This window comes from Podarcis tiliguerta (genome assembly GCF_965153285.1).
Source record: "Podarcis tiliguerta genome assembly, chromosome: 11".
In the NCBI taxonomy this organism is placed as follows: domain Eukaryota; kingdom Metazoa; phylum Chordata; class Lepidosauria; order Squamata; family Lacertidae; genus Podarcis; species Podarcis tiliguerta.
In genome coordinates, this window is record NC_139544.1 from 25,240,394 (window position 1) to 25,267,881 (window position 27,488).

At 39.3% G+C, this 27,488-nt stretch overlaps 2 protein-coding genes across 19 annotated transcripts in view; one reads left to right on the plus strand and one right to left on the minus strand.

The window, feature by feature from the left end:
* The window catches only part of GIN1 (gypsy retrotransposon integrase 1), a 271,168-nt gene that overhangs the window by 59,408 nt on the left and 184,272 nt on the right, over positions 1–27,488 (plus strand). The window lies entirely within an intron of this gene.
* Positions 1–27,488, minus strand: part of PAM (peptidylglycine alpha-amidating monooxygenase) — a 119,150-nt gene that overhangs the window by 37,165 nt on the left and 54,497 nt on the right. For all 16 annotated transcript variants that reach the window (XM_083403812.1, XM_083403808.1, XM_083403819.1 and 13 more), the window contains exons 5-14: positions 25,405–25,492; positions 20,110–20,195; positions 19,198–19,281; positions 13,955–14,003; positions 12,053–12,120; positions 10,574–10,654; positions 9,459–9,535; positions 7,439–7,542; positions 3,945–4,129; positions 2,587–2,658 (exon numbers count right to left, since the gene is read on the minus strand). In XM_083403812.1, the coding sequence (XP_083259938.1) occupies positions 2,587–2,658; positions 3,945–4,129; positions 7,439–7,542; positions 9,459–9,535; positions 10,574–10,654; positions 12,053–12,120; positions 13,955–14,003; positions 19,198–19,281; positions 20,110–20,195; positions 25,405–25,492 (894 nt within the window). The remainder of the gene's footprint in view (positions 1–2,586; positions 2,659–3,944; positions 4,130–7,438; positions 7,543–9,458; positions 9,536–10,573; positions 10,655–12,052; positions 12,121–13,954; positions 14,004–19,197; positions 19,282–20,109; positions 20,196–25,404; positions 25,493–27,488) is intronic.

The window sequence follows — 27,488 nt, forward strand, 5'->3', positions numbered from 1 at the left end:
CCAGGGATGATGAAGTAGATTCCTGGGTGATAACAGCAGCTCAAAGGCTTGTACACTAAATGCAGACAACTTTACTTCAGTAATGCAAAAAACAGACGAAAGCTGTACAGTGAGGAGAGGAAAATGGGGTGTTTAACATACAGTGGTACCTCAGGTTGCATACGCTTCAGGTTACAGACGCTTCAGGTTACAGACTCCGCTAACCCAGAAATATTACCTCGGGTTAAGAACTTTGCTTCAGGATGTGAACAGAAATCATGCTCTGGCGGCACGGTGGCAGCGGGAGGCCCCATTAGCTAAAGTGGTGCTTCAGGTTAAGAACAGTTTCAGGTTAAGTACGAACCTCCGGAATGAATTAAGTACTGAACCCGAGGTTACCACTGTACCAATAAGATAACCATTTCTTAAGTATTTCTTTCAGAATAAGTTGGTTACACAAGCTTTCAGAAACCCATAGCCGCCAAACTAATGCTACAATTCCACCTTAATCCAACTAAGTTCGGGTGTGTTTTCTCAGTTTTCATAAAGAATACAACTTCACATCACCATTGTGCCCAAGGCCATTTGTCTTCCAGAACCAGTGTTTCAGTTATATGTAAGTAGCTATATTGTTTAAAACAAATACATTTTTCAAGCTCTACATGGCACAAAACAGTTTAGACCTCAATCCAACTCCCAAGCTTAGTCACAACACTCCTTTTATGACTATAAACAAAGATTCATTTCAATCCCCCATCATGGAGAAGAACAGCAATGACCTACCTCACACAATTTTTGAAGGAGAATGAATACAAGAATGTAGCCCAACTGGACAATAAGGAGGAAGAAATAAAAGCTGGAAACTAAGGAGATTCATTGTCAATGCAAAATTTAAAAGCAATCCATTATCCAGCACTTCACTCATAATTTAGGAAAATATATTGGTACACAGAGACATTAATAATTTTAAAAGGACACCTTAATGATTAACCACCCAGAACCAGTCCTAGAATTGGTTTTAATTCTTTCAGCAATTAAAACTTGTATTAGCTGGAACTACCGCAATTAAAGTCAGGAAGAAAAAAATGGTGTATGAGAATTTAAATGAACCTGTTAAAATTACAGAAACTCCCACTCATTCTTAAAGAGGTTTGCTTTCTTTTTTGACCAACAAAAGCTAAAGAACCTGTTTCCATAGAAACATGTTAGAGATATATACACACGCACACGCTCACACATACACACCAAGTAGAGATTTGTTATTAAACAAAGCTGTACTGCAGCTTCTGTTTGGAGGATGTTTTTACAAGACAAGTTACAATCGGCAAAGCAGAATAAGTGTTTCAGTGATTAAAAAATGCTTCCAAACCACCATGTTAAATCATTACATATCTCACTAGTTAACCCAGAATGAGTACCATCCAGATTAATCAGGGATCGCTAAGCTTGACAATTGTCATGCAAGATCCTCTTCAAATCCACAGAAGTCGCTTCAGAGGAATAGGTGTGTAAAATTTAAATCAATCTCAAATATTTGAATTGCAAGATTAAACCTAGCAATTCTTCCACATATTTGGATATGTGGAAATGTTGCGATTCAAACTGCAGCTCAACCATGGAATCAGACTCAGGGCAGTCATTCTCTCAGTCTTGATTCTCTATCTGCAAAAATTGGATGAATTAAATACACCCCGCTTAACAGCAATGCTGGTGAGACTACTAATTTAGATGCAAGGCTCTTTCAATTATTTAACTCCACTATTTGGCTTACAAAGTGGTGCATGTGCAAAGACAGTAAACCAGAAGGCTTGAGATTGCAGCTTTAGAATGAGTCCTTTAAAAAGTCAAACAAAAATATTTGTGCTAACAGGATCACTTTGTTGGATACAACCTTAGGTAATGTTATCCTGAAAGATTCAGCAATAACAACATCCCATTGGGCTTGTGAGACATAATGAAGTGTTTGTAGGCCTGTATGCATACAGTTACACACATTTTGTATATATACAGTATTGAAATGCAACAAAGAAGGACTAGTATCCATTCCACATCTCCTTACATGTTAATATTAAAGCACAGGGATAATTCTTTGCACATTAAGATGCTTCCTTCTGTACATGAGTGGGTCAAACTGAAAATGGTCATTATGTTACAAAACTCCAACAAAATAAGTATTTAATATTTTTCATATATAATCAAGAATTAAAACGAAAAACATCTCTTTTTTCTTCTTCCAGGAAGAACACTCTTTATTTATTGAAGACATTTATACACCATTTAATTAATCATCTGCATTTCTAAACCCTACTAGCCCAATACAGCACACAAATAAATGACAATTGTATTAAGCAAATTTATCTGTGAACAAGAAAATCAAATGAGATTAAACTGTACTAATGAGTTTACCTGCAAGGTTAGGGACCAGTAATTGACTATTTCCTCTTGAATGATTATGCAAGGAGCAGCAATGCAATGGTAGGGATGATTTAAATGCTAGTTGTTTAACAGCTACCACTATTTTGATAGATCTCAATACAAAGAATGCAATTAGCGCTACTATTTGAAACATTTTTGAAATCTATTTTATGAAACCAGTATTATACATACCCTGGTCTAAAACCTCCTCCTCATCTCTTTTTGGCTGTTGCATAACAGAAACTGTATCTCCACTTTTGGCTTCTGAAAAATAGAAAGGAGGAAATCTAATGATCTAAGAAAGAAATCGAAAAGCTAAAAGAGAAGTTAATAGAATTCAGATACCTGCACATATACATACTGGCTTTTGTAACTCAGATTAATTGCAAGGAGTCAGTACAATCCAACAATTTATTTTCTGATATAAATGCACAGCTTCATTTGACATAGTCTACTGCTCCAGCGGTTCCAAATTGAATAAAATATTGTGGGGGCCCAGGTAAGCCCTGCTGCACATAATCAATCACATGATGTGGTGCACAAATCATTTACATGGCAGTGCCCATCAACTTTTGGGGCCCCCGGCCCCTTCAGATATTTTATGGGTGGCTGAAGCCCTCATGGCCCCTAGACCGTGTTTGCTCCTATGTACTGTTCAGTCTACACATGCACATAGGCTGCTTGGTCATTTGGTCTTTTATGATTCACAGGGGGAAGTTTGTGATCACACAAGCCAACAGTAGTGAACTGAGGGAACTAACGTGAGGATTTTGCAGTTGCAATTCTGGCCAAAGGAATGAAGTGCAAGGAGATCAGATTCACCAAGCAAAAATCTTCCTTACAGCAATAGGCTGGAGCAGGATATTAGTTATTTTCTGATCCCTGACCCTCTGACATGGCTGCAAGGAGGACATTGGAAGCATCCATTTCCTGGTTAAACTAACCACAGCTTTATATGAACTGGGCCACCGGGTTTAGTTTAAATCATACTTTATTGCAACAAGCCAAGCTCAAACTATGGTTTCTGATACTGGCCTGTTTCAATAAAACATAGTTTAGTCCTAAAAAATTAAGAGAAAGTTCCCCAGAAGGAGCATGGAAGTTGCTTTGGTAGCATATGCCTCAAGGGACTATGGGTGGAATTCAATGTAACGCAAAGAAGGCATGTGTGCTGAGATCAAGGTCCACTTACGAAACAGCCCCCTGGAGATTTTCCCAGGCCACACCCCTTAACTCGTCCAGATTCACACCTTGTTTGGATGGATAGAGAGGTGTGTGGATAGAAAGTAGTCTATTATACAAAGGTAAAAATTGCATCTGTTGGTCCACCCACTCTGGCCTCAGGCTCCGCCCACCACCTTGGAAAATGGCCTAAAAGGGGGTATGACTCTCGGGCTGAACAAGATTCACCAATCCAGCTCTCAGGAATGCAATACTTAAATCTATGTCTATTTGTTTGGTCAGTTTCCATGCAAGTACCCTTTCGCTCAACCGTACCATTCTTTCTCCATTAATATTATTCAATTAATTTTAAAAACCAAAAAACATACCTTCATGATGTCCATGGACCATGGTCATATCAGGCTTGACTGGAATGGGAATGTTTGCCTCCTGTGGTATGTTTTTGAACATCTCTGGGTCTATGTTCCTTGTACAAGTCTTGTATGAGACTGCATGTTTGGCTTCCATGTAATACATAATGTAGAAATTGCACATTTCATCACTAGCTGTGCCCCTATAGCAAAATACAACAGAGAAAGACATGCGAGTAGTTTCAGCCATAGGATGAAACACATTTGTAGAGGCTGGTATTAAATCGCATGGGAGAGACAGAAAATTACCACCGCCACTGCCCAAATGATAAAAGGTTAGACCACAGTACACTTTAAACATTTCACATAAAAAATGCATTAAGACCTCTGACATAAAGGCCATTATCTCCAGCTGATTGCTTAGCATTTATATACACCAGTCTGCATAGTTTTCATCAACCATGCTAGAAATTAAGAACAGTTAGAATTTTGAACCTGCAATGACCTTTATTATTAGCTCCCTAGTTTACCTCCCAGCTCCTCAGGTGTGAACACAGACCCCCGAGCCCCCACCCCCGGACTGCTGCAAAACCTCATCAATTTCAATGGCTTTTTTGGTGGATGCATTTCACAAACTCCCTCAGTGCTTGGTGGACTGCATGCAAGAGAATCACTAACAGGGAACACAGCAGAATAAAGTATTTCTTTCCTTCCTGAAGATTCCGCACACACAAACACACACACACACACACACACACACACCCTCTGCCCAGATGATGTATTCCATTTACAAGTCATCAATAATTTAGAGTTTTAATTTAGGACTCTTCTATTTAATGCTCCTCATTGGCCCCCTCCTCCCTGCCTGCCAGGCCACAGGGTATACATCCAAGTTAAAAATTTAGCTTCATTATGTCAGGGGACACTAAGTGCAGCATCTTCCATTTAGATTAAAAGATGCTGCAGACCCCAGAATACAAAACGAAAAGATACACACACACATACAAACTGACACACCAACATCTTAAATGCTGCTTTTCAGAAAAGCATCAGGGCGGACTTACTTTAGGCAGAAACCTAACAAGTAACAGTTATCTATAGACTTGGAAGCGATAGTAGTAACCTATTTAAAATCTAGGTAATACAATAAAGTTCTCTAACATTTGGTATGTCGATATGTTCTATTTTGAGAGACAATTGCAATATCCTCCAGCAGTTCTTATCAATTCACTGGGCAGTGCCAGGCTCCTGACAGACAGACTCAAAAAACAGCAAGTGGCCTGCAATAAGGTGTCTCCCGCTCTTTTAATTAGCTTTCACCATCAAGCTGGTGTGGGGGTGGACTAGGTGGAAGCAGCAAAGACGTCAATGATGACTTTTCTTCGTGGCATCATGCAGCATTCATTTATTCACCATGGCAACAATAACGGCATCAGTTTGTTGCCGGGGGGGGGGGGGGGAATGAAAGAGACCAGACCTTCCCAAATGTGAATGGCTATTTCAGCCTTTGAAAATGTGGAATCTCTTGCCCACCACAGAAAGCTGCTTGAAAAAAATTGTCTAAAGCTTCTTTTTCTTTTATTGAGTGCAACCCGTCAACACGTGATTTAGATACCCACCTCTTTAGTATATAAGCAAAGCACTCAAGTGCAATAGAGGAGTGATCTAACCCATCTACATATCTCAATAGTATCAAAACACTGTCAAGGTTTTTGACATCGCACACCTCTGGAAGATTAATCTGTTTAGTTTGTTTTTGTTGTTAGTAAGATGACAGGAATTAGTGGAGCAACAAGTCTTTCCCCTGCCTCCGAGAAGAATTTAATTCCTTTCCTTTGGGTGAGAAAGGAATGGGTCACAATGGCTTGTTTACTCTAGCAGGGGTGGGGAACCTTAGGGCCATGAATTGGATATGGCTCTCCACATCTCTCTATCTGGCCCTTATGACTTTCTCCAGGCCCTGCTCCATGACCTCTTTGAGTGTTTTTGCACAGCTGGAATGTTTACTTGAACGAGATGTGCATGTGCAGAAAGCTTTGGTTTCTACATAGCTGGAATGGAGATTATTGTATGAGATTAGAAGAGTCACATCGACTGCTCCGCCCACTTTTTGCCTTGGCCCACAGAAGGATGACCCTGAGGAAAATACAGCCCCCCAGGCTGGGGGTGGGAGGCTCCTCATTCTGGATCTACAGGAATACCCAGAAAATGAAGCAGAGAACTTAGACATAAATAAGGCCATGGTGTTGATAACACCAAGGTTTGATTCCTGTATGGGAGAGATGCATATTCCTGCATTGCAGGGAATTGGATTAGATCATCCAACTCTATGATTCTTATGACACCAGTTTTACACTTCAGGAAGTAGCGTAGCGCTTTTTCAGCATTATGTAAGGGTGGGTGAAAACGCCCCTGGATATCAAGTCAATCTTGAGGAGACATGAAACCATAAGGGAACATGAAATGTGGGGAAGGGGGAAATAAGGTTTCCAAGGGGTTGGCTTTTAAATACAAGGTGTGGCTTGTATCAAGCCACACCTTGAATATCAAGCAGCAGCTTAGTTGCCTGCAGCAGTCTGGCTGTCTTTCTAACAGAATGCTCTCCACCGCTTGCCAATTAGCTGCTGGGCTTAACTCACAAAGCCTTACACAGCTTGGGTCCAAAGTACCTTAAAAAGCCATCTGCTCCACCTTGATCACTGAGATTCTCTCATGGGTCACTTCTGGTGGTTGCCGGCACCCCTGATGTTTGATTGCCCTTTACTAGGGACCAAGCCCTTGGTGTGCAGGCCCTGCCCTATGGAATTCCCTGACAGCAGAGGTTTGGCAGGAGCAGTCTCTGCCTTCTTTCAGCTGTGTTCTGAAAACTTTACTGTTTAGACATGACTTCACAATACAGTTTTCTCTTTTTAACCAGCTACTATCTACTGATATTTTATTGATGCTTTAAATTATGCTTTATGGATATTTATGGACTTTTTATTATATTTGTATGCTGTAAACCACTCTGATATACTTTATGAAAAGTCCAGATTATAAATATTTAAATTTTAAGAATGGGGAGTTCATAATCCTCATGTCGGTCTAGGTAACCACAGAAACAAGGCTCAAGTAACTGTACTTTAGATACAGGATTTTCATCAATGCTAGATGCATACTGCTTGGAGAAATTTATTCTTGGCAAATGAATAACTTTATCATAATCCCTAGCAGAACTGCCATTTAATGTTTAGGAAGTAGCCTTACATCAAGGAAGATCATTGGTCCATCTAGCTCAGTATTTTCTACACTGACTGGCAGTAGGCTTCTACTGGATAACCAGGTCTTTGACTACACTAAGAGTGCTGAACTGAAATGGGAAAGGGTTACATACCATTTTCCTTAGAAATGGAAGAGAGCAACCTTCTCTTTCCAGTTTATAATAATAAGAACACACTAACACAATATTTTCCGCAGGTCATTCTGGAGTGCCACTAAAAACATTGAGATCTTTAAAGTATAGACACACATACCCTATGAATGTTTTTGAAGATCTGCCTTCCCCAGTAAACAGGCATCTTGCTGCTAGAGTATCTCCGTACTTAATTTCAACAGGGTTTTCTACAGGGTAGAATGCCTGAGAAAGAAAACAAAATAGGTCAAGCATCTCAGATTAGCAGAAAGTGTGTTTCCTCTCTTTCATCTTTTTGGAAATCAAGGCTGCAATCCACGTGCGCTGTTCACTTGCTTACTTCAGGGCTGGCTAATCTCAGGTTCCCAGCAGCCATAGCCAGTATTAGCAATGGTCAGGGATGAAGGGAGTTGTCATTTTCATCATCATCATCATCAATATCATTATCAAACAACATCTGGAGGTCACAGTTTAACCACTCAGAGTTTACTCATTTAATTTTACTTACTTAAGTGTATCAAGAGATCTTTCAAGAGTTCCTGTGTACACACAATTATTTTTATTGATGTCCCTTTATAAATGCTTCATTAAGCAATGCTACTTTTCAAATATGGGTTCATTTGGAGGGTTCTGAGAGAACATCTTCAAATAGGAGATTAAAAATAATAGTAAAGTGCACCCCCTGAAAATATGCACACTCCACTGCAGACTGCAGCCATGAAATCAAGGTGGCTACATTAAGCATTGACAGTCAGGTATCCAGTGCTCTTTCCAGCAATGAGAGATGCCATTCTGTATTTTGAGCTTGCCTAGAGATGCACTCTCTATATTTCCACTGATTTTCATCTGATTCACTGATTTTCATTTGATGGCAAGATGAATCATAGTGGTCATCTTGGTTGCTATGGAGTCTGCTGAACTTCATAAGCCTGACTTACTGCCAAGATAAATAGCCACTGGTTATTGTTTTACAATGCAGGAGAGTTCTACAATGCCTAGCATGCAACACATTTAAAACACAAATCTTCCTTATGAGACACACAGCAGCTCAGAGGTGAGACTGCTCTTCTTTCAAGCAAGGGTGAAACTCATGCAGGCATCCAGGCATCTTGCAAGAGAAACCTAGATTAAGAAATCATCTCATCGCATCTGCATTTGATAGCAATATGACAAACTATTAAAATTATGATAAACAGAAACACTGTAATGTTACTGTCAGTGTTGGATTCTGTGGCAACTGACTGAAGTTTCTCTGCCTTCAACAATGGGCTTTCATTTTAAGAATAATCTTGGGTCTCTCATCACATTCCTTTCTATATTGCAAAAGGAAAAGGGATACTGCAAGCATGAAAAATGGTCATGTGACGCTAATTTTAGTAGCTGATCTGACATACGTTTGCACCAAAACAATACAGCAAACCATGATCTCGTTCACTAGCGATGCATATGACTGATTGCAACAACTCGACCTACAAGCAACATAATACTGTATTAGAGGAATCTGATGACAAGTCTAATAATTATAACCTCTACACCTTTTTTGGATAAAAATACTTGAATGCCTTGAATAGTTAATCTCATGGCTGTGGGCTCAAGCCCCATGTTGGGTGAAATATTCCTACATTGCAGGAGTTGGGTTAGCTGGATGACCTTCCAACTCTTCAATTCTATGATTTTCAATAGGTCACAAGTTTTATTTTGCCGCAGAGTGTTTTGCAATGCTTAAGTTGTTGCAGTAAATCATATGCATCTCTATTTTGTTGCTTTCTTTTTATTCTTTTTTTACATAAACAGCATTTTGGATTGTGATTATATTAAGCAGTCTAAAAATTATAAACAAAAAGGTATGTTCTGACTACTCAGTCCAGCTGCCAGACTCTGGCCAATAACTAGATGGGCTACCGATTGCTGAACTGGCCCCACACAACTACAGCTTTTGTCCATTTAAAAAATCTTAAAGCTTCCTCAACTCCAAGTAATTCATGTAACATGTGAAATTTCAGTCTTTCCAAGCTTAACCTGCAAATTCAAGGTATCCATTTAAATTTCAAGTACATCATATCAGAAACACAAAGAAAGGGATTTAGACCTTCCAGCTTCTCCATATTAACCCTAGCCACCCAAACATCAGCCCAACATACCTGTGGCAACTGAGGACTCTGCCTGCCAATCAGCGTCCACTGACCATCTCTAACTCTGTATCCACTTACTACTTTTCCTGAAATATAAAATGATAAGAGTATAAGTATCATATGTTTAGCAAGATAATTATTTTTCCCCAGATTGTTACAGTTATGGTACTTTCATTTCATAAAATAAATTCAAAGATTGTATAAAAAGTTGGTTTGCTGGTTGTGTTTTTAAACAATTAAAACCTTTAAGACGCTTGAGTGCTTTCTGTTATTTATCACCCAAACACATGGCAGACATGGGCAACTCTACCAAGGGGTTTAGTTTGGCCTGCCAAACCATTTCCCCCCAAAGCACACCCAGCTTTCAAACTGCTGAAAACATAGCTGACATCATGTGATGTGGTGCGACACACATTTATTCATAATGTGTGTTAACAATGCTCCTTCCTTTGGAAAAAATTGTTTTTGTCTATATATAAATGGACATCATGAAGAGGGGTGTGTGTGTGTGTGTGTGTGTGTGTGTGTGAATGACAAGGATTAAATTAAGGCATGAGCCTCACTTTATAACTGTTTTTAAGAAGGTGCTCAACAACTGTCCAACTCAATTCTCTCAAAGAAGCGCAAAATCTTGCAAAAACAGTTGATACTATTCTTAATGGCTAGCTGTGAGCTCACATTAGTTTCTTAAAATCTGTTTTGAGTGTGCTGTTTTCCTCTGCCCCAAATTCTCAGTTTATCCCCCCTCCCCTCCAACCCCCCCAATCACCTTTAAATCACATGCCTTTAGGCCAGGGATGGGGAATTTACAACCTTTCAGTTTTTGTTGAACTACAGCTCTCATCATTCCGGACCACTGGGCGTACAGACTGGATGCCAGTTGGAGAGCAACAACACATTTCAACAGCCACATTTCCCAGCCTTGCCTTAGCCACTTTATGTGTTGTATAAGCTTGGAACTGGATGTATAAAACATGCTTATACCAGGCTTTTCTGTTGTTCTTCAGATTTAAATTGATTGACAAGTTTTGACACTATATAATTCAATTCAGACATTATGAGTTAATATGGATTACAGCAAAACCAGATTGAAAAGACAATCATCAATAAATGAAAAGACTTACCTAAATGATGTGTGTGTACTCTGTAGGCAAACACGTGCATTGGATACATTTTATAACTGCAAGCAATATCTGCATTAACCGCTGTCATAAGAGATAAATAAGGAAATCAGGGGAAAGGGCATGTACATACTGAAGTTGAAGCAGCTAGTTGGAACTATTGTTGCAATTAAAAACTCAAACCATCTAATTAGAAGTACATCAATGTGAAATGTAGTGTGCGAAATTACTGACTCTACTCATTCATCTAAAAATTAGTATGGGCATATCTTTCACTGACACATTGCTCTTAAGAACTGTTCTACTGGGACAATGTTGTGTGTGCATCAATTCACATACATGGTACAGCTGTTTCCTTATATACGAAACATGTGGCAGATTCCCATGTGTACTGGAGTATACAGGGAAATCTGAGTGGGGCACAACAGATCATTTCAAACAAATAAGAAAACACCAAACAAGTGTTCCCCAACAATTTTATGAGAAACTTCTTAATTAGTTAACAGTCTAACACTGGGATCATGAAAGACCACAATGGCTGCATTACATGAATGAACCTGAGGCTTGTGTTCACCTCTCTTCCCCTTAGGTGTGTCCATGATGAAATCAGAAGCTTTCACTTCTGGTTTTAGCTAACAGTAGAATTCAGAAAGGCGTAGTCTTAAACTTATTTTATTACTTGGTTTACGAACCAGCTCATTTCAATAATAAAACACAGCAAAGACTAAGCAGAGTTTTGGGTTCATTGAACTGTGGTCCATTGAAAGAAGCAAAGCTTCCAGCCTCCAACTCATACCTACAAGGGTGTGGGGCAGGGGGAAGAGAGAGAATGCTACCCAAGGCCCATCCACATAAACAATAAAGCATAATTTTCAAATTCCCAAGTGTAAGTGGAATTTGGATACTAATCTAAGAGTAGTTGAAAAAAAGATGTTCCAAGCTGTTATTCATTTGCTATATTAAAATGCTGATCATGTTTCAGTAATAATTAAAGATGCATGTTACGCCATCTTGGAACAGCTTTACCACATGCACAAACAAACACATACAAAAAGTATTCAAGCAAAAACTTCTATCAGCAATATACATTCCAGGACACATTAATATTCAGAAACAAAAATAGAAATATATATTTATCTAAATATTCAAACATGCACTTCTTCTATGTATACACACTTCATTTCAAGCTTTGGAAAAAGTAGACTTACTACTGGTTTAAAAGGAGTTTGTGCTTAATAAAAATCAAAAGAAATGCTTTCAAAATTTATTAGTCTAAAAGAATTGATATCTGTTTTCCTAAATTGTGCTACTGGTGTGTCTACTAATAAAATATGCTTATAATTTGCTACATATTGAAATGGATATACAAGTTACATTACTACTTCCAGTATTAATCAAAGGTTTTATAACACATTTCCTATGAAATTATATCCTACAGTGAAAGTGTTGCACATATTAGTGGGAGGAGGGAGTTGTAATCACCTTTCTCCCCTGGTGGTATAACAGTATCCATGGACATCATAAGATACATGCCAGCAATCATAGGCTGCCTTAAAAAAAGAAAGTGGGGTAGGAAGGAGAGAGAAATTCAAATCAAATACATTGAATCACTTATCATATGGCTCCTTCTAAAATAACTGATCTGATACAGCACTTTTCGAATTCAAATACACACACACACACACACACACACACACACAGATTAGTAGACTACTACATATTTATCCATTGTACGGAGACTTATACAGAGCTTTGCTTACAATCATGCATAATATAAATTTTGTTAAATAAAAAAAAATGTTACACTGAGACAGTGGTTTTCATACAGTGTGCCGTGGCATCCTGGGGTGCCTTGAATGATAGTTAGGGATGCTGTGGGCAACACTGGCCTCTGACCCTCTTTCCATCCCTCCCTCCTCTGATGCCCTCTCACATCTCTGTCCCCCAAAGGCTTCTGTGGCTGTTTGTTGCAGCAGCCCTGGCTACAAGCTCCCTAGGTGAATGGTGTCTCTGGGGCTGGCCAGCAGGTGCTGGTTGCCAGGAGCTGTGGTGGCCTTGGAGTAAGCAAGAAAGTAGGTGAGGGAGCCCAACCGGGCAGTCCACCAGCCTGTTGGGAGTGGATGGACAAGTAGGAGTCCTGGAAGGTCGGGGCAGCGGCACAGAGACTAGGGGTGGCGGCGGCTACTGCCTGGAGGAATCCCAAGGGGAGGGGTGAGGAAAGGAGACTGAGGGAACACTTCACAAGGGAGAGTGTTCAAAAAGGGGTGAGGGGCTGCTGGCTCTGCAGGCAAGGGGTGGCATAACTAGGCTTCTGACTCCACAGGGGAGCCACAGAAAGAATGTAGTTGGTCAACGGAGCTGTAGACTCAAAAAGGTTGAAAACCTCTGCACTAAGAGATGATGCACAGAAAAACAGACATAGTTACTCCTGTTTCTCCTTCAGTGTGCAAAGTGTGGATCTCCAAAACTTTGAAAGGGTGAGATGTAACATTTCTGATGCTGATTGGGCACATCCCCTACTACCAAAAAGCTTATCTTTTAAAAAAGATTTTAAATATGACCACACATTTATAATCTGTTTTAGCCCCAAACCTCTTTCTCAGTACCTATCTATGTAGAGAGCTGCTTCACAGATTTTTCTGGGGGGGTGGAGAAAGAAATCTGAAAAAGGCACTAGTGAGAGGGCTCAGTGCGTACCAGAGGGAAAGGTTTCAGCTGATTCTTCACCAAAGCTATTGCAGTTCCACCCTTGGTTGAATGCATGATTCAGGTCAGAGTGATCCTTTCAGTAGTTGAAGTAATCAGTTGGGCAAAGGAGATGTGATGAGCACATAAAAGGTTCATATGATGTGAAATTTAGTGGGAGGGGGGAGGAAAGGGAAAGCAAGCTAACTTTCAACTTCAAAGAAATTGGGATCTGAGGAATGAAATAAACAACACCAGTATGAAGTTGGGTTTGTCAAGGGAAAAATAGAGATGGATAGATCCAAACTTTTAAAAATCAAATATGAAGAGGAAAAAAGGAGTGATATACAAGACTTTCTGGAAATATTCTGGGCAGCTACACATTATGTATGAAACATTTGATTTACCAAGACATGGAAGTCAACTAGTTGATTATCTCACTTAGTCCAACTTGCCTTTTCTCAATTTTAAGAATCGAATATATTCTGAAGTAAATCTGAAGATGTTAATTGGTCTCTTTAAACACACACACACACACTCAAACCCCTAAACAATATGCTTCAGCGTACACCAGGGTCAACATAAGGTTTTGTTCTTCTCATAAATTTTCTGACAAAGTTCACATTGATCTCTTCAAAAGAAGATTTGGGGGGGGGGGGCGCGGGGAACTGACATGAAAGATGTTAGAAATATACTTACTTTTGATTAGTCAGATGTAAAGTTACACCAGAACAGTCTTTGTGTTTATCTGCACAAAACATAAAAAATGGATATTAAGTAGAAGCATTGACATTTTTCCATTAATACATGAGTGTGATTACTAAATGCTTTCTGCATAACGTTTTCTTATTAGACAAGCTATACACATAACAAAGTCACTCTGCTGTGCCGGTGATGCATTTGCATCAAATTCTCTTTCAGTGTTGAAATAATATGAAGAATGCATGTTATATACTGTACTACAGAAGCTTGAAAGTTGGTAATTATATTTTGAAAACCAAAAAGGATTATTATTTTTCGTGCTGAAAATCAAGCAATATATTTTAAGCAGGGAGGCAAAACTAAGACATTGGAAGACATATTTCTTCCTGGTGCAAAATATTTTTATTGCCACAAAGGCCTATATGCAATGCAGTGCTAAGCTAAAGTATATTTGTCCTGCTGGCAAAAATGTTTTGCATCAGCTGGAACACTGTTGCGCAAGAGAGCACTTAAGTTGGTTGCTGGTAGCTTTGATCTGCTGAGCAAACAGGTTTCTGCTAGCACAACAGTTGCAATGGATTCCTCTGCTATGCAACATTAAAACTCACCTGTCTGCTAGTGCAAAAGTCATTGCAACTGGCAGGCAAAGAACACTGGATACAGCCCATAGTGTCTATGTTAGACATTCAAAGCATCCAACAACAAATGTTGAATGCTTTTCTTTTGCATCCAATACTTCTTGGTTTTGGACGTTACTACTGTATAACATATGGGACGCAGGTGGCGCTGTGGGTAAAAGCCTCAGCGCCTAGGGCTTGCCGATCGAAAGGTCGGCGGTTCGAATCCCCGCGGCGGGGTGCGCTCCCGTTGTTCAGTTCCAGCGCCTGCCAACCTAGCAGTTCGAAAGCACTCCTGGGTGCAAGTAGATAAATAGGGACCGCTTACTAGCAGGAAGGTAAACGGCGTTTCCGTGTGCGGCTCTGACTCGCCAGAGCAGCGATGTCACGCTGGCCCCCGGCCTCTTGAGTGAGATGGGCGCACAATCCTAGAGTCTGTCAAGACTGGCCCGTACGGGCAGGGGTACCTTTACCTTTTTACTGTATAACTGGTCAGTAGTTTTCTGCTAAACAAATAAATTATCTAGCCTAATGGTTCCAAGTTTGCTAAGTACTGTGGACCCCCTGTTTTTTAAATTTCCTTTCTCATTTCATATTGAATGCTGAAAGATGTTTCACCCAACATTGGGAGAGTTGTGAGGTGAGTTGGGGGAAAGTACAGGGAAACATATCAGGAGGGAAGATGAATCACTAAGGAGTTTCATTCACTAGAGAGATATGTGGAAAAGCAGTGCTCTTAAAAAAAACAACAACGCTGAGAACTTTACAATCTCTTGTTCTTCTTCAAATAATCTTGTGGACTGCTTTCATTTTACACCCAGTCAGAGATGTCACACCAACTGTTTGCAATCTGTGGAAGGTAACAAGTGATTGTTTCCCCCCTATTATTTTAGCTGTGTTTCTGTTTTATTTTATTTTATTTGTAAGCAGCCTGGAGTCCCTTGTCAAGGAAAAAGATGGGGCATAGTCATCATCAACAACAGCATCAGAAACAACAACAACCACAACTTCCGGTTCCAATCAACCATGGATGGTGGTCACCAGAAGCAGCAAACGTCACTAGTCAGAGAAGAAGCTTTAGACTGAAGAAGACTTGAAGGTCACTTCATTAGATTCAACATCTTTGTAACTCACTATTGTATATTTCAGCTATTTGTTTTTGATGTGTCCTTTAGGATATTAGGGCTTTTATGAAATCCACACCCAACCAAACAGGAGGATTTTTCTAAAAATTGGTATACATGCAAAAGAAAAAAGAAAAAATCCTGAAGACGTGCTGTACGTATTTTTATGTTAAATGAAATGCAAAGAGCTACTTATATACATAGCAGAATTACTGAGAACTAACAAATATGGCAAAGTTGAAGCTGAATGCAGAAAATATTTGCTTGAACAACTTCTGTTTCAACCCATTTGGGGCAGACTCATTTCGCTCAAAATAGGGTCAAGCAGTTTCTACTTTATTCAAAGTCATTAAACTGCTATGTTGTAGCATTCAGGGCAAGTGGGCTAGTACGGCTGCCTTTATATCTGGAGTTACTAAAAAGCACTCTATGAATAAGCTAGACATCACAAGCAAAAACTCAAGGAAAATTGTGCTCTCTAAACTCACACATCATTGTGAACTTCAGAAAATTTGCTTGCTGTGCTAAAGCAAAAGCAAAATCTGGGCTAGGCTTCAGCCTTGCATATGAGATCAACTGCCATGTCTTTCATTTTTGCGAACACCACGGTTGTCCCTGTGTTAAATATTTATGATGTATCAACAAGAACCCCCTTTCACACTGGCAGAATCTCCCAACATAAGGGCCTACTTTCCATCACTTTAGACACCCACTTCCCAAAATGGTCATGTCTAACGAGCTCTCTACTCAGCAGGTTTGATAAGCTGGAAGAAATGGGATCATAACATTTGCTTTTTTTGGCAAGTGCTGCATCAGCTAAGCAGATTGCAAAGACACAATGCAATCCTTACATCCCATCTTAAAAATCATCTTCCCTATTTGCCACTCAGCCTAGGATAATTCCTTTGATTTTGCATTTCAGCTAGAGAGCAAGTACACATTGCTCCAGGACAAATAAATTATTAGCTTCCATTTGGCCTGTGGCAATGAGAGGAAAATGCATTCATCCCACCTCAGAAGGAGGTTTCTTTCAAAGCTGATTTTCTATGCAGAGCTTCCAACAGAGATCAAACAAGAAGCTGTGCTTACTAGTGTGGTTTAATAGCACTTCTGGATTGCAGAGTGTATATAGCAAAATCCACTGTGATATGCATATCAGCTTCTAATTCTTTGATCAGTGAGAAAAAATAAATGGTAACTGCCACTCAGAAGATACATTAAAAGGTTTACGAAGTCGAAATACCCTAAGATAAGGCTTATTGTTCCAGGAGTATAGCTCAAAAATATGGAAGCATGAAACACAAAGTTTCCACTTTTGCCTAGTTTGTAAAATGGTACAAATGAAAATTACTATAAATTTGTCCAGTGTTAAGAAATATAATCAAATAATTTTGAAACTAGGGAATATGATTGTATGATTGAAATGCAGTGCAAGTACTTGCATAAATTCTATTAAGTATATTTTGCAACTATGAAAATGAAAGCTGGCTAGATAAAAAATTAATCTTAAACTTTGCATTCCACTACATGAAATGCTATGCAAAAACCATGTGTAGATGAGCATCTTAACTTTTTTTGGAAAAAAGGATGACTGTAAAGCCACGAATGTAACTAGAAAATAGAAACTAGCAATTTAATATGGTCAAAAGATATCCTTATACAAAAGAACATATATTTTTTTTTGCAGCTTATTTTTTTTTAAGCATTGGAACCCATGTAAGTTATATTGAAAAGACTGATGAACACAAAATTATTTGTTATGCATCAGGAATTTAAATTTTGTCAGATTTCTAGAAAATAGTGTAATTGATGCTGGGTAGAGATATTGCTAAATAGAGCAATAAGGATAACTCCATAAAGGCAGCTTGCTGAAATCATTTGCCAGAGAATACCCCCCCTAACTGCTTGTGCATTTGGGGCAGTTCAAAAATAAAGCAATGTGTATCTTCCAAACTGGAATTATTATGTTGATTATGGTGGAAGGAAGAAATCTTATGTACTGTAAATGGGATGTAATGTACAAGGTTCACAGACTTTGCAGCAAAGAATAATGGGCCAAGAAACAAAATGTTAAAAGATTATGCTGTAGCCATGCCAGGGCAAACTTGGCCTTTAGACAGAAGCTTGATGGGGAGAGGGAAATCTACCAAGCTCTATTACAGTGCAATTTAACTTCCTTTTGATGGGGGCCTCCACTGACCAGCAACAGGGCTTGGTAGGTTGCTGCCATTATCAGACAGGTGTTCCTAAATTGGAAACTATTTTTACTTGCTAAAAATTAAAAGGTCAGAACACAAGATAAATCGCTATTGAAATGAGTACAAACGACATGATGTCACACCTATGAGTTTTACATTAACAAACTGCTGGGAAATTTTTTTTTAATGCACAATATATGCCAAATTCAAGAAACAGCTTCTACACACTCAAAGAGATGCTGCCATTGACCTACTGGAAACCATGCATACTACCTCCCATAACAGTAAGTTCAGAGAAGGAAGAGATAGTGACAATGTTGTTTACACTATTTGAATTTCCTGATTACATAGTCAGTTTCAAATCAGATGACCTCCAAATTATTTAAAATTATTTGGAACACACTTAAGCTGCCACTGTTATTGTAACTTGTCTCAATAACTAGCCATTTTCTCACTTTAGTTTTATTTTTTTTTACAGGGGGTGGGGGGGGTCGAGCTGCTCAACAACCCCTTCCTGTCCCATTCTAACTGCTTAGACCTTCTGCTTTCCACCCCATGCAACTGTTGCAACCAAGCAGGATGACCCATGAGCCTGGGAGGAGTAAAGTGACCAGATGTGGCAACTGGCCTGGGGATCAATCCATTTCCTTACCAAGTCTGACTCTTCATCCTCATTGGCAGCAGCGGACAATCTCCAGGCAGTAAGTGCCTTCCTCTGCTTTGTGCTAATACTGCTCTTGCCAACGCCTCACCTGGGCCAGCTTTTCATCTTAATTGGCAGGGCCAACAGCAAATACCCAGGCAAGCTGGTGGGGAGGGGAGAATGTGGTCAGCCTGAGAATCTGGATCGTGGGGCAAGGAGTCCCAGGGCTGGTAGTCAGTGCAGCCAGTGGAGCAGGGTGGCTGCTGCTGCTGCAGTCTGTTCTGGATGACCCTCTATAGCTTACCTGGGCTGCCTCTCATCATCCTATAGTTTGCAGCACCATCTGTCTGCAGCCACAAGAATATGGCAGCGTTCAGTGCAAATATATAAATGTACATAAGCCCACAACTCACATGCATTTGACTTGTGCACAGCTTTACACACTTAGCAAAAAAAACTAATTAAAAAGGGGGTGGAAGGGGCGGGCATGCAAGAAAAAATACTTTGGCAATCCCAATGCACCCAATGTGTTTGGACTATATATGATTTTGGCTTAAGGCATGATCCCCGGAACATAGACATCATGTAAGTTGCAGGCTTATTATAGTATAGCTATTACACATATCATCACATTAACATATCCAAAGACCATACATACCTTTGAATGCACTAACATCTCCATAATGTACTTGAAGTACAAAATATTTGCTGCCCTCTTCTCCTCCCACTTTGAATCCAACACCTTAACATGAAACAAAAAGCAACAAGTGGAAATTCAATAAATTGTATGCTTGTGTATTTTCAATAGAATAGTAAAATAATAACAGTGGGTAATATTTAACTTAAATTGAAATCCCACAATGTTCATATTAAGAACTGAAGTTGACAAGTTATTATCCGTGATAACTTTAAAAAAGAGAGAGCACAAGCAATGTTTTTCACATGTATTCTGCTAGGGGAATCATTCCTCAAGTACCCTTCAAGGGATATATAACACTGGAACTGAGAATTACGCATTCATTCTGGCTATGAAAAGCTAGAAGAGCAAATAGAAGCAGACAGACCAGATATCTCAAGTTTCCTTTCCTTTTTTCTTTTTTTACAACAGTGGCCTAGTTCACTGTTGGTGGGAATATGGAACACAGAACTTTACTTGGTGTAATACAAGATAAAAGAATCATCTTGACAGAATCCTGCTGCAAACCAAATAGATTTCACCAACAATCCATCATTCACAAACCATAAAAGTTTCCTCCGTAATAAGAAGGCAGCAGACAAGTTTGCTGTGGAATTACATTTGTTCAGTTCCATATTAAAAAGGTGGGGAAACTACCAAAACACGCACAACCTTTTGCAGCAGTTCACCCAGAGGAACAACACCATTCTTCCCAAGGAAAGTAATAATAATCATGAGTAGAGACATATAGAGCATTGCACTTAAGTCACTACAAGTTAACACACACACACACACACACATTTACACACACAAAGAGACACAAAGAAAACATTTAATGTCCATCCTTACTACCACATGCTCATTTGGAATGTCATAGTGTGAAAGATCTCATACCTTTTGGTAGTCTTGTTGGTGGTGCATTTCTTGCCCAAGCATACAAAATATTAGATGTGTCCGTGCATGTTCCTCCATCACAGTCCCTGAAACAAACACAAAGTGGGAAGTTTTTTTATTTTGGCTTGAGCATCTCTTTCATTTTAGGAACATTAAGCAGTTAACATTATTCTCCACCACAAACACTACGTTCAGGCTGAGAATGCCCTTTGTAATCATGCTTCTCAATGTGTTTTTAACTCCCTCTTCTAAAATTTACACTACCTTTTGAGCCTGCTCCCTCCAGCATTTTACCAGCACTCATCTCTTTGGCAGTCAATATTTTACTTATTGTATTTACATCCATGGAACTTAAGGCAGTGTACATGGTCCCATTTTATCTTCACAACCACTATCTAAGGTACGTTAGCCTGAGAGTTTGTATCCAGCCCAATATTATCCAGGGAACTTTATGGAATTGGAATTTAGATATCCTTGGCCCTAGCAGGATATTCCAACCACTATGCCATGCTAGCTTACAGGCAAGCACACATAGCTCTCTCAGTGTGAGAGGCAAGCACACATAGCTCTCTCTGCTGCTGTTTGATTAAGGACTTAGACAGTACAGTCCAATACTGGTGTTAAAAATGGAATGTAACAGTACATATCAGATGTCCCCCTAAACCAGCCACTACCCTGGCTCCTGCCCAACACGCACAGACAGAGGCTCATATTTGTAAGCAAAGAAAAGATATTTATTCAGGGAACTAACAGTATAGAGTCAGCAGCAGACACAGTGCTCAGAAGTCACAATTCAGATGTTCAAGCAATGAAGATGCACCAACAAGTTTCCCCGCACCTCCCACCAGCTTTTAAAGACAAGGCATGGAGTGCTCAGTCACAATTTTCCCTTGCCTTACAGGAATACCAAGATTGCAAGCATGCACTCCATCAGGATGAGTAGGTGAGCTTCCACCTGTGAAGGTGGCATTTGATTCTAGGTGACAAGGCTACACTCTCCTGTTCAGTCACTGCCACCTCTGTTTCAGCCTCCTCCTCAGCTGATCAAAGCCCTTCCCAACCTGTATTGAGGCTCTCTGCTCTTCAGGAAGGGAGGGGAGGGGAGGGGAGAGCTAGTAACCCTGATCCCCTTCCAAAGGGACTAAAGCTGGGGTGGAAAGGGGAGATCCCTCCTTCTCCAACTCAGGTTCCCACCATTCAGTCCCGTCCTCCTCCTGAGTCCTAGTCTACCACCCCATGTCAAACGACAACAATGCTGAGGGCTCATGGCAGCCAGTTAAGGAAGGTTGCTCTGTTCAGAAGCTCCCATACAAATGAGCATCTACTGTGGGTGGAATAGTTTCTCGGGCAGCTGAATGTTAAACTATGCTGCAAACATGAAATTCCCTGGCTTAGAATTTTGTCATCCTGAAATTTTGTGCCCATCCACGGGACTCGAGAACCATTACAGAGTTTTTTGCACAGAAAATGGTCCTGGAAGCTTGTGTTTTAATTTAGATTGCAAAAGTCACCAGCAGAAGAAAAGAAACAAAGAAAAATCCTTAGAGACCCTGTATTTTGACTTGAAGACTATGCAAGATTTATTATAATATGATCTATGTTCCTGTATTCAAGTATAATTCTTAATATTTAAACTAATCCCCACACTATGAAATATCTATCATTCCATGTGACATTTGCATCCATTATTCTCTTCTTCATATATACCATGGCATGATGAGCGTAGTTGAAGATCTATTTTTGACACCACAAGAATTTAGCCCTTAGAATCACAAGGTTAATTAGACTGAACATTGCTTCTTCCCACTAGAAAAAGCTTGGCATTTCCCCTTGGGCTGACCATATAGAAGATAACCTTGATTTTATCTCTTTTCAGAAAGTAATAAATACATTCTTAGTTAGTGGGGGAAAGAGACTTAACTTTTTCAGCTATGTCAGTAGCTGCTTCCAATATATTTATAATGAAGTTCTTTGGAAAGAAATTTCCAAAATGAGTTACAATGCTATGCCTCCAAATAATGAAAGTAATTAACTTCTGTTCCAGCAATTCAATTTTTAAAATAAAAAACCTATCCACATGCAACATAGGAAGTGATTTTATAGCAAGTCAAATCATTGGTTTATCAGGTTTAGTATTATCTAAACCAGTTAACCAACCAAACTGGATAATCCCCATAGGATAAACCATGTTGTCATCAGAAGTATTTTGAACCCTACATAATGCTGCCACTCACAGTGGGCTCACTTATACCATGCCCTGTCTGCCAAGAGAGAGATAATGGTAGGATTTTCCTTTAATGAGCTTTAGTGAAAAAGGCACTGTTGCAAGCTCAAATTGATCAGTTGGGGAGTGGGGAGGAGAAGAGAATTAGAACTACCTGTACAAAAAGCTTATAACAGAGTGCTGTGCAAAGTTTCTGGTGGAGAGGTAAATCAAGACAGACTACTGGACTGACATGGGGCTGCCTTTGAAAATCATCCAGAAACTTCAATTAGTGGAAAAAGCAGCAGCAACAGTTTTAAACAGAGTGAGATTTTTGGGGGGAAGCACATTGCCCCGCTACTATTTCAGCTTCAATAGCTGCTGGTGCGTTTCTGGTCCCAATCTGAATTCCATTGCAATTCCCAATCTGCAATTCCATTGCAACATATATCACTCACCTTGGTTTTCATGTCAAAAGAAAGGAGTGATATAAAGGCAAGAAAATAAATAAATACTTCAAAGACATTGGAAGACCTATAAGCCTTAGGACCGGTATAAAAGGGCCATCTCCTCCCATAGGTCCTGCCCTGCTACTACTACTCCCTCAGAAGTGGCTGAAATGCAGAAATAGAATTTTCTTTGATATAGGGTGTCTAATGGAAATCTATTCAACACTGACATTTGTATGCAATTTCCCCCATACACATTTTTACACATCATTTTTCTTGTGGTTTTTACTAATAGATATATTATATGCATACTTTACATTAGTATATGCATTTTTGTAAACATTATATGGCTGGAGAACTGCATTGCAAAATTCACAGATGTGTTAATTTTGAAGAATGACTATGTTTCTCTCTCTCTCTCTCTCTCTCTGTGTGTGTGTGTGTGTGTGTTTGAGAGAGAGAGAGAGAGAGAGAGAGAATTAGGTAGAGTTGCATTTAAATGAGATTCAGTAATCACATTCATTCATCAAATGTGTTTTTATTTTTTCCACATAGGTAGAACTACTATAGCAGCTTTTTCACACTTTTTCTTAGGAACATACACTAAAAAAGAAGCAGCACATTTTGGATCTCAATTTAACAGCAACAGACCTCCACAGATAAAATGGAAGGAGAAAACCTATCTGCAGTTTCAAAGAAATGTTGAAGATGCAACTTTCCTACTGTCATTTACAATAAGGAATGGAGTTATTCATTAATAAAATGCAGTTATTTCCTGGTCCCCACACTGCTCCAGTCATGTTTGGGTGAAGGAATCACATTAGATAAATAGATCAGCTGGAAAGCTCATCTCAGAGCTACTGTCCCATGGTACAGTAGACACGGACACAGTTAGGTTCACCGTAAGTCTTTCATTCAAATGCTTTTGGAAAGTTTTGGGATCCAGCCACGTGGAAGAATCAACTTTGACACTTCAATAGTGTATGAAACAGACTTTAGTCTTTAAAATCGGAGAGATTATTGCTGTAACCCTGATTCAATTTACCTGGGAGCAAGTCTCATTGATTTCAACAGGGCTTACTACTGAGTAGACATGGCTAGGATTGTGCAAGTCTCTCCTTTTGTTTAGAGCAGATGCTTTCAAACTGTGAAGCAGACCACTCTTTGTATTCTGGGACTGAACAAAACGAATCTGGGTAATTTCATAGTAGTTTCCAGAGTGCTACCAGTAGTTGCTAGCATGGCTATACATGTCTCGTGTCCACTGGGGCAAAAGAGTGCACTATGTGAGAAGGGAGAACTTGGCATAACCTTGGTGTAGTAGAAAACACATGGTGTGTGAAGGCAAGAGATAGGGCAGGGAAAGAGGTGGGATGATTGCAACTGGCAAAAACTAATAGTAATTGCAAAGCCCATGAATGGTCACAGTTTTCTACTGTGAATTAACAATGCAGCCTGTTCACTCCTCCTTCACCTCCTCCTTTTCTGCAAGCAGGCAAAAACAAACCAGGATGTCTAAATTTAGCTTGGCTTCCCATGATGTGCAAACCTGGCATCCTGGTTTGTTGCTCCCAGCAAGCCAGGTTCATAAGCCAGGGTTAGAAGTTAGCTTTGAGAGCACAAACCAGGATGCTGGGTTCATATGCCACCCTCCTAGATAACTTGCTCACAGATATGGGCTGTGCACACAAGGATTCTTCTCTTACAATAAGCCAGGAATCCTAGCTTTCCATGATGTGTAAATCACACAACATCTATGTTGCAAATAAACCTATATGGAGGAAATGAACCTGTGAAACGGACAAAGCAAAAATCAAGGCTATGCGTGATCCAAGGTAAGTTTACCAATTACAAAATAGTAGGATTGTGTAAGAATATTTAAATGAGCACATGAATTCCAGTATAAAATTCAATTAAACATGAACTATTTTTCAGTAATAGATGAACAGAACACCTTTCCGATTTCATAACTCTTTGGGGCCAAGTTAGCATTTCTGGTTACTTGTTTTATAGACCGTCCTTTTCAAATATTAATGGCCCAATCAAAATTTAAAAGGTATTTCAGAGCTGCTTCTGATTTATTAATAGCAACATCTTATTGATGAGTATGAAGACGTAGAAATTTGCAACTTGCTTCCCATTATGAAGCACTGAGGTTGTAGTTTTTATTGGGGGCTACAACCTTTCATCAGTTTGAACAGTAAATCAATCAACTAAGTTTTAGTGAATGAATCCATAGGGGGAAAGTTTAAAATGTGTGAGGACAAATCGCAATCAACATCAGCTTTACTATGGCTGTTTTTACTCTAGTGTACTACAGTAATATGTGGGGGTGGTGTGGGGGGGAGGATCCAAATGGGCATTCATCCTAGCAAAGAGTGGTAGTTTTGCTTTTCTAATTATACATTTTCATGTTTCCTTCAATTTATCAAAGTCACAGATCAACCAGGCCTGCTTTGATAAATCTGTTGATTAAAATCTGCAACCCAAATTGCAGAAACGACAGAATGAACCTTTTTGAAAACACCATACCAACCATGCATTCATCAAGCCTTCTATACCCCCTCTCAACCATACGTCATTCCCTCCTGACACAGGTAGCAAATTAAACCAATGCCATGAAAACAACCCTGTGCTCCTTACCAGTAATCTTCATCTGAAGATGGATTGTTGCATCCAAAGAGCAGCATATGATGGACAGTGTCCATGCTAGCATGAGGTTTGAAGTCAACTGAAAGACAAAAGTGATACTTACGTATGTCTTTTTTCTCAGTACATTTTATGGTTCTACATTAAGTTGCACGAGGACACTTATTTGTTCTCTTTCGCTCATACAACAGCAAATGGAGAAACACTATGGGATGCTGCGCTCATTATAACGACACAGCAGGAATAGAAATCAAAAATCGCAGCAAGGATGAAGTGCTAATATCTCAAGTTGTGTTTCAGCTCTCTCAATTTTACTTCTAAAGCAGGCAAATATGCCTTATTGGCCATGATACTTTTTAAAAAAATTGTTTAAAGTTTTTCTTATGCTTTTGTTACACACTAATTAAGATGTACATTTTAAAGAAATCATTACTGTTTTTCATTGCAGGTAAAATATACAACTATGATAACATACCAGAATACCCTACTCAAGTTTCTCCTCTCCAAACATTCACTGCTCCAAGAGATGGCAGTACTCATATGCAATTCTCATACAAAAGTAACTTTTCAGTAATGAGGCAAAAAGATCATTATATCAAAATAATATTTCAAAGGCAAAAAGGAAGCTAGTAAGTCTAATAATGATTCCAAATTCTAAATGGAAATATATTGGGATTGAGGGGATTAACATCATTTTCTTTCTCTCTGTGTGTGTGTTTTATAAAAGCAAACAAAATTTTAATGAACTTATCGATTTTAGAAACACCATGTAAGGCTCTGAGTTTGTGTGCAAGTATTTCCTTATAGGCTATGTACCAAACATTTTGATAAGAAAAAGTAATTGAAACACCATGCATATCCTTCCATTGTTTGGGGATTGTGAAGTACGCTGCCATTAATAAATGTCCAATTAAGGCCTTTTGGGGGGTCTCCACTTACCGTATTTTTTGCTCTATAGGACTCATTTTTTCCCTCCTAAAAAGTAAGGGGAAATGTGTGTGCGTCTTATGGAGCGAATGCAGGCTGCACAGCTATCCCAGAACCCAGAACAGCAAGAGGGATCGCTGCTTTCACTGCGCAGCGATCCCTCTTGCTGTTCTGGCTTCTGAGATTCAGAATATTTTTTTTCTTGTTTTCCTCCTCCAAAAACTAGGTGTGTCTTGTGGCCTGGTTCGTCTTATAGAGCGAAAAATACGGGACGTCTTTATTCTAATATAAAAAGAAATTTAGGAGAGAGAGTTGTGAGGTCCTGTCCAGGGACTGTTTAATAATTTTCTGGATCTTACTAAACAATGAAGTCCAAAAATGTAGATTAATGTGTACATTTAACCAATAATTAAATATAAAAGGGGGGTAAGAAATACACAAAGACATTTTAATGACTACTGTAAACAACATAACTCCAAGGAATATGTTTTTAGTTTCTACTGTAGATGAAACTCAAGTCTCACAGATGATCCTCCAACCCAAAAAAGAGAGGAAAGAAGAGGGGAGGAGTATATTTGAAGGTGGTAAACAAGAGTAGCTTTATCAATAGTTTTACTCTTCAGTGACAGAGAGCATTTTAAGTTTCTTTAACTAGGAAGCAGCAGGGCAGATTCTTGAGGTGTATCATTTTAATTCTAATGGCACAGTAGGAGCAGGACCACAGGAGATCTGGTACTTTACAATTGCGCCCCCGGTTTTGCATTTTGAAGTTTAGCAGAACAAAGGAATATTCCAGGGGTGGGGGGAAGAAAAGAGATGAATACATTAATAGGGTAGACTCAATTCTACGATGACAGCTGGAGTTTTACAATCCACTGAAGATGCTACAAAATCATTTTCCAATTGCTCTCACTAACTGTGATGTTTACTGACAGCACTATAAGACCAAAAGACTTCAAAGGGTGGCAAAGAATGTTAAATATTAAAATGTATTTCATCCACAAGAGAAATTATATATTAGCATTATGTGCAAGGGCAATGTTGAGCCACTCCTGTCATAGGCTCCCTCAACTTTAGATTAGTCCATTACAGGGGTACATTTGTATTCCCACTGCCTTTTAAAAGACCATCTTCCAGACAGTATAATTTGA